Genomic DNA, 8411 nt, shown 5'->3' on the forward strand with positions numbered 1-8411 from the left:
TGTTACAAGCCTTGTAAGTACAGTTCTCCATATCTCGTAATTCTCTTATTTTTATATTCCTATCTTGTAACTGTATTCTGAAAGAAATACAGGGAAGCTTTTATAAATATCAATTTTAAGCCATACAAAAATGTAAAAATAAATGAATTTATAAGGGTTTAAAAAATCTCTCCATGTGTATCATATAAGATGACTAAACCATAATCAATATAGTTTTAGATTTACAATACTTAGCAACTTTTATCTTCTGTAGTCACCAGCCGAGAGAAAATTATTGATTATTGTTTGAATACAAAGTCAAGGATATTGATATCTATCTAATGTATGATCTCAATCTAAGTCCTACGTGTTAAAATGTAAATTGTCCCCAATAAAAGCTTACCTTCTCTTCATTTCAAAAGTGCAAGTTTTATTGTTAGAAGACATCGGGCTTTAATTCACACTGCATGTCTTTACTGTACCATGCACATTTACCTCTTTTGATCAGCACCGACTTGTCGCAGTGTGATGTTAGCCTTATAATTATGTAGTTTTGACATTGAACCCCAAAGAGGTAATAAAATTTATAAGTTATATATTTAAAAAAAAACTGTAATCAAAAACTCAAATCGACGTTTTGTCAAAGCTGTCATAAGATATTGTACCTACACAACATAAACAAGAATATTTCTATAATAACAATATTGAACAATGTCTTTTGAGAAACCACCTGTAGTTATTGACAACGGTAGCTTCAGTATTAAAGCGGGTTTCGCTTGCGACAACCATCCCGTTTCTATATTCAGGACTATTGTTGGAAGACCTAACTACTTGCACGGTAGTTATGGCAAAGAGTACTATGATGTGTATATTGGAGACGACGCGGCTGTCAGAGTCGAGGACTTGGAGCTTAGCCATCCCGTAGTGTGCGGCCGAATAGTTCACTGGGACAATATGGAGAGAATATGGCATCATATTTTCTATAGAGAATTGAAGGCAGCACCAGAAGACCGAGCCGTCATTTTAGGTTGTGCTCCAACTACGCCTATGCAGGAAAAGTAAGATTAGATAGTAATAACTAGGTGGTTTTTAAGAGAGGTAAAACTTTCTGTGGGTCGACTCCGAAGGTACCACCTCCACCATCATACTTATTTTTGCCAAATAACAACAGTGTTAAGCGCTGCTGTGTTCTGTTTTAATAGATGTGTGTAAGGGAAATATACTTCTTCGACCTCGAAAAAGTATATTTCACTAAACTGAAATACCTATTTCTGATTAGTCCTCAGGGGTAGCGGCGCACCTGTAGCCCACCTCAGGTAGGAATCTAGTCTTATCTGGGGTTGATTACGATTGTCGATGGGCAGCAGTATCCAGTTACCATCATGTCTGCAACTCCTATGTAATAAAAAATATATACAGACATCGTACATATTATATACGTGTCGGGGAAGACAAAATAATTCAATGAATGTATACGAACGTATTTATTACCCGACTGCCAAGGAATGTGCCACAGGCCTAATTTCAACCACAACTACTATATGAGTTGAGAGATGAGAGACTATATGAGTTGTTATGTTTATATATTAACGATAACTCAACATTATGTCTATTTCTCGCCCAATTGCTACTTTGCTACATAATATTGTTTTTTTCCACTCCTATGTTTGTCTTATTTCAGAATAAAATGTTGTGAAATATTTTTCGAAGCACTAAACAGCCCAGCTTTGTGTATTCAGCCTCAAAGTGTATTATCTCTGTACGGGTCAGGGTTTACCAACGGTATATGTGTGGACCTTGGATATGATACCACTGACATCGTCCCCATCTTCGAAGGCGGCTTAGTAAACTACGCTCATATACAAACTGGATTAGCTGGAAACCAAATATCTGATTATATTAAACAGCAACTTAATGATCGTAATTTAGGACATGTAATAAAAACCGTGGAGGACATTGAGCGTATAAAACAAGATTGTTTATACGTAACGGAATGTTGTGCTGTTACGAGGAAAGAATATTCAAAAAAATACAAATTGCCAAGCGGCGAAGAAATTGACATAAGCCTCGAAGCTTTTATGGCTGCCGAGCTAATGTTTCAGCCAGACTTAGTAAAAGGATATAAAACGAATTATGTGCCACTTCATGAAGCTGTAGTAAATTCAGCTCTAAAATGTGATTCGGAGCTAAGAACTCAGTTGTATGACGCTATCGTGCCATGTGGAGGCTTAGCTATGGTTCCTTGCATCACAAAAAGATTGGCAGATGAGATAGAAAATATGGTTGGTAGACCAGTCACAGTCCTTTCTTCTTCTGAAGCATACGCTATTTCTTGGTTGGGAGGAGCTACGTTTGCTGGGCTTCCTGACGCAAACAAAATGTGGGTACAAAAAAAGCAGTATGAGGATTATGGACCAAAAATTATTAGGAATAAATTTCTATAGCTGGATGTTTTTTCTCATTTTAAAATGACTTATGAAAGTAATTTACGCGATAGCTTATAAATATTAAAAAACAATGCTATATCGTTATTTAATGTCTTATTACAATCTGATTATTTACCTACCTTATATATATATATTTTAATTTGAACTCCTTATAATTTCCTACCACTTAATCTTATATTGAAAGTAAGCAACATATAGATATTTACAATCATAACAATAAATCAATAAGTTACACTGCATAGTTTCCAAACATTTTCACTCATAAATTCATTAGTATTAAAAATGGAAACTTCACCGGGGAATTTCATCCATTGGCTCTGATTGAGCGTATTGAAATGATTTTTCTATGGAACCATTGTTGAGTTAAATATAAATGAATTTATAAAATATTGTACATTTGCTCCAAAAGATGTTGAAAAGGTAATTGTATAAACGAAATTTCAGACAAAAGCTCTTCAGTACCTTTTCGGTTCGTGATTGGCGCGTCGGCTGATGCACTTAAACCGTCGAATGGAACGGTAATAAATAAAACTCTATTGGGTAATATTTTTACTTCACCAGTGTACACACAAGGCTTGAAGGCTTTATTTTTACATCGCTGTCGAGTGAGCGATGGGGTCGTTTGAACTTAATTCATTTGTTTCGTTATTATAAAGTTTGAGTGGTGTAATACGGCCATTACTCTAATTAATTATTCACCGGTACAACCGTTCCGATAGCGATGTTTTAATTAAAATATTATGTTATTTATAATGAATTATTACTGTACCTTGTATAAATTATGAGGGAAATAATGAGATTAATGAAGAACCATTAATTGCTTTGATCTTCGTTATTGGAACTGAACAGCGTGGTTTATAGTTCTCATATTTTCTGATTATAATGATTTTTATACTTCTGTATAATAATTTGAATTATTCATTATTGTATAAATAAATACAAAGGGTTCTACTACCTCCAGATCCATCCCATAAAAACATTTTGCCCCTATATTATCTCGTTTTGGGTGAAATTCGTGAAACAAATGCGATGACATATCCTTCAATCAGGAAACATATTATTTGTTATATAAAAAATCAAGAATAGTCTAAATAACACTGAATAAGAGTGTTATGCTAAAAAATATTAACCATATTTATATTTAAATTTAATAACAATATTTCTAAAATTTCATATTTCTAATTTAAATGTAAAAGGATCGTATATAAAGTCCCAAGGCTTTCTATTCCATACCAGTGCTCAACAACTAATGGTCTGCTGGCCACAGGTGACCCGCGACTCTCCCTTGCAGACCTTCCTAAGACCTAATTTGTCGCCCATATTACTTTTTTTACTCTATAGTCAATACTCTTGACAAAATTCTTCGCTCTAAAATTTCAGAAACTTTTTATTTATGATTATATCAATTATTGATGATCTATTTTACCTCGTGTGGTTTACTAGTTACATGTAGTATAGAGTAAGAGGCCAAATAGAATATTTATTTTCGTGAGTTTCTTATAATTTTACTGTTTCTAATAATAAATTCGTGGAAAATTAAATTTCATTTTAATAATATAAGTATCGAATGAAAAATATTAAATTAAAAACACAAAAAAATCGCATTTTTAAGTTAGTTTAGTTTAAGAAAATTATTTTAGACGTGGACTTCACTCGCATGATTAAAATATTTTGTTTGATGATGTTCAGTAATAGCCGAAGTAGAATCAATGGCTAAACCGAACTATCTCTTAAAATATCATTGATGGATGCTATGTTATATTTATTTTATACTTCTACAAAAATATGCATGGAAAGAAATCGTAGTGCGCTCTAGCACTTGATATGCACCGTTGAATACGTAATTCGGTACGTTTCACTGCTTGGTACTTTAAAACAAATGAGTACATTGTTATCTTTAATATTACGAACTTAATTCGAGTTTTCATGAGATATTTTGACAATAATGCTCATGAAATTTGAATAAGGATGACTGTAGCACTACCATGAGTTTACAAAAGTATTACTCGCTAGCGACTGCGTAAAATAAATGTATGAAAAATTGTACAGCGCCTCTGGTGGTTACTCGTAGAACTAAAATCCGTAGTTGCGTAACTCGATACGTAAAAAACCTATCGAAATCACATCGCTAGCGAATGTCATTATGATCTATTGCCATACAAATTCGGTCCCATGAGTCATTAATTTGACAGACGTTGTCAAGAAATACCGTAACGATAGTAGTTATGTTATTCACTAGCAAAATGACAATAGTTTTCTATTTACAATTTCTATAGTGGCGTTTCTATGCCAACTCATGGTAGTGCTACTGATCATAAAATTTTGATAACATGAACTGGAGTAAAACGAAAGATGGTACAACTCTTTATATTTGATAAAAGTACTTACTGTGAAACTAATAAGTTATAGTTTGGTTGCTTCGTAGGTTTGTACGCACCTTGAGACTCCTCTGATAGTTGTGGTGTGAAGCTGAACCTTTCTCAAGATAGCAATCATTTTCATAATGCGCCGACGATGATTTCGACGTCCTTATTTATTATCCCGCAGGTGTCAAATTTTCAAGACGTATCGTTGACTGGCGGGCCGATGGTTAATGCTTCTGGATTAGTGTTAATCGATGATATCAATGTCTTCGTCCAAATATTTTCTGTATAAGCTATAGGCGTTTTCCATGTTCATGAGGTTTTCCATATCCGTGATGTCTTCTAATATACATATTTCTTGATTAATCTTTTTCATTTTTTCAACATTCTCCCGTGCGTGCAACATGGCAGCGCCCCACCCGCACCCGTCTGCCTGGGTCGCCATATAGTGTATGGAGGCTCTGGGATTGAAAAGGTGTCTTGGTTTGTTGGTAGCTTTAATAAAGTGACTAATAGAGCTCTAACATAACTTATATAGTATACGGCACAGCTCCACACCATATAGTGAGAGGGCCCTTGCCCAGTTGTGACACAGTGACGAGTTCATGATAACCCAGTGAAATTGATACATTTCTACATTTGGTATGCAAAACATTACATACTTAGGTAGCTTATTAATAACTAGCGCAAGTCTGAGCGCTTGCACTTAAGAACAATAAAATAAAGACGTACAACTATCAGTGCTATATAAGGATACCTTGAGGTACAAGTGAGCTCCGCCCACGGACGCCCGACATTTCGCCGACCTCACGTACCTAATACACTTATCAAAGTACGCCACTCACTCAAGCTTATGCGGTTCACGCGTCGCCTCTTATAGAAATAGATGGCGCTCGGCGCGGTCGACATATCTCTTTTTGCAGTAGTCTACCTGCTGAAATAAACTTTTCAAATATTGAAGCATAGTATTTAATGGTTACCGGAAATTATTGCCGGTTGCCGGCAGTTTGTATTCGTTATGGGTCAATAACGAACACAAACCAGTTAGTAGCGAACTAGCAAGAGCTAAAGAGCGTTTAATTTTATTACTAACATTTCATCATTGAGCCGCAATTCATGTTTTAGGTTCTGTCGTCCTGTCCCTGCAGTCCCGGGACTAGAATAGGGCTACGGTATCCCCTGCCTGTCGGAAGAGGCGACTATAACGGGGCTTCCGGGGTTGCGGGCGGCAAAAGTGTCGAACCGTCAAGCAAGCAAACCCGGGAAGGTCGGCGGCGTGTGTGGCCGCATACTGTTGTAAACACCAGGTGTGCGGGAGAAGCGTAAACTTCTCCCCCTAGGGCAGGTCCGATAGGAGCATCGCGCTCGGAAGACTTCGGTTGTGTTGTGGGGGGGTTTTAGTGCGATAAAAATCCCACATAACCAGGCGACGCTCCCACGTCGTCGGATACATTTGAAGGTTTCCCCGTCGTAAACAAAAAAAAAGGTTCTGTCGCCTATCAGCCTTATTATGTCTACTTGATTCGTATTCACTAGAATGAGAGGAAAGGGGGAACGGGTCCGTATTGTCTATTTTTTTATATGATCTGATGTTAAGTGGTCTCTAACGCCTAAGGACATCTGTAATGTACCACAGTTAAGATTAATATCTTTCCTGAGGTCGGTGACAGCTTGTTTTAAGGTTTAAATTATTTTAACATCGGGTTGATTAACATTATTAGAACTTATTAGAACTTAAATGAATACGGTCACTACGAGTAAAATCCACCTTGCTTCAAAAAACATACCTACTTCTTACTAAACTCATTGGAAATAGCCTCCGTTTTTTTCTTTGTAGTTGTGGCGCTTGGTTTTGCGTGTTTGTATCCAATTACTACCAAGTCCATCTAAAGTAGTTTCCAAGTGCAATATAGAACATTACGTAATCAGAAGAAATGAGACAAATCTATTTATTTAATAGAAAAATAAATGTGTTTTTTCATCAAAATCCTTCCTCAGTGTCAATAACACACCATTCAGGCTTATCCTGAAAAAAGTTATATTCACTACACGACCACATTTGACTTCCGACTGTCATGTTTCTAGCGTATTATTTGATTTATTATTAAATATGGACATGGAATAGATAATTAACGTAGTAAGTTATTGAGATAAATCATTTAAGATGTGGCTAGATGAATATGGAAATGGTAAACGGTAACAGTGTTTGTGGACCAGTTAGATTTACAACACACATGTGGTTAAGTAAATCGAATGGTGAGCGTGGAACCGGTTAAACTGTGTGCGTACAGATTAAATATGCTCAATGTGACCCGTGTGTTTCCAATTTACATTCCCTATTGCAAGCATTCGGGAGCGCTGTGCGTGTATAAGGAACCACTGTCACCGCTCGCGATGAAATGTTTGCACATTAAGTTAGAAAGTAACAAAATCTCAAGAGAAGTTACCTCGTCTAATGTTATTCTATTCACTTTCTTCATTGTTTATTGAAGATTAACGCCTAAAATTCAGAAATGACCATCTGTAGTTGATCGTTAGATAGGCACAGTGTAAGATCTCCAACTCCAACATAAGTAATTCATTCTATGTGAACATAAAAATATTTACTTTCTAATAGATGCAAATTTGCACACGTATACATTTGAGTTTTTTGTGCGACTTCTTTCCGTAGCAAACCCTTAAGAAGCGGTGGTGGATTGTTGACGGTTCTGTTTTTACCTTTTGGGTACGGAACCCTAAATAAGCTCAAATGGTATCGAACGATGTGATAGACGCCGAGCGTCGACTATCACCCTCCATCAATCCATTTATCAAATGCTCTGCCTAGCTAAGATAGAAATTTGAAATTTTTTGTTCTTTTTTTGGTAAGTAAAATGGGATAAATTGATTATATTAACGATTGTTACAGCTACGTGTCACAGCGTCTAAGCGTCACCCTTAGTTCCCAAAAACCGTTTAGAATAGTTGTATGAGTAAGGATATACGTACATTCCTTTTTATATATAACTAGCTGACCCTGCTAACTTTGTACCGTCTCAAAATCGATTTATCAAATATATTCATAAAATATAGCCTACTTATGTTACTTGTGGATAATGTAGCTTTCGAATACTGAAAGAATTCTTAAAATCGGTCCAGTAGCTTTTGAGCCTATTCATTAGAAACAAACAAACAAAGTTTTCCTCTTTATAATATTAGTGTAGATATAGAAGAAAATGCATTAAAATATATTAACTCATAAGTTTATTTGTATATCGCTTATCAAGTAGTGGTAGGTTACAACAAACTGTATGTGGAATGCAGCAAACATAGGAATGATAATGTGATTTTAGGGTATTCAATACCACAAGTTCGATTACGTGCCTTTTACAAGGGTGGTTGAGTGGAATTCTGAATTCTCGTAATGTTTGGTCAACCGTGGATAATTCAATTTACATCACGGCTCAGGTACTCGACTAATCGACTGATTATTGACTGGTTACACGTATGAACAGACTGAATAATTGTGGACCAACATCACTATTTGAGTGTACTATATTGCAAGTAGTTATTGTAGTAATACTCTTTTCCTCTGAAGTTCAGCCCCTCCCTGCTGTCTGCGCTTTAAGTGTATAGATGCGTA

At 35.9% G+C, this 8411-nt stretch overlaps 1 protein-coding gene across 1 annotated transcript; it reads left to right on the forward strand.

The window, feature by feature from the left end:
* Nucleotides 1–626: 626 nt before the first annotated feature.
* On the forward strand, nt 627–2504 carry LOC140743115 (actin). The gene is made up of 2 exons (XM_073074175.1): nt 627–1037; nt 1661–2504. Exons 1-2 carry the CDS (start codon nt 691–693, stop codon nt 2421–2423), a joined length of 1110 nt encoding a protein of 369 aa, XP_072930276.1. The 5' UTR covers nt 627–690; the 3' UTR covers nt 2424–2504.
* The last annotated feature ends 5907 nt before the right edge of the window (nt 2505–8411 follow it).

This window comes from Epargyreus clarus, unplaced genomic scaffold (genome assembly GCF_041222505.1).
Source record: "Epargyreus clarus isolate Ecla_fem2 unplaced genomic scaffold, WU_Ecla_fem_2.2 ptg000007l, whole genome shotgun sequence".
NCBI classification, from domain to species: domain Eukaryota; kingdom Metazoa; phylum Arthropoda; class Insecta; order Lepidoptera; family Hesperiidae; genus Epargyreus; species Epargyreus clarus.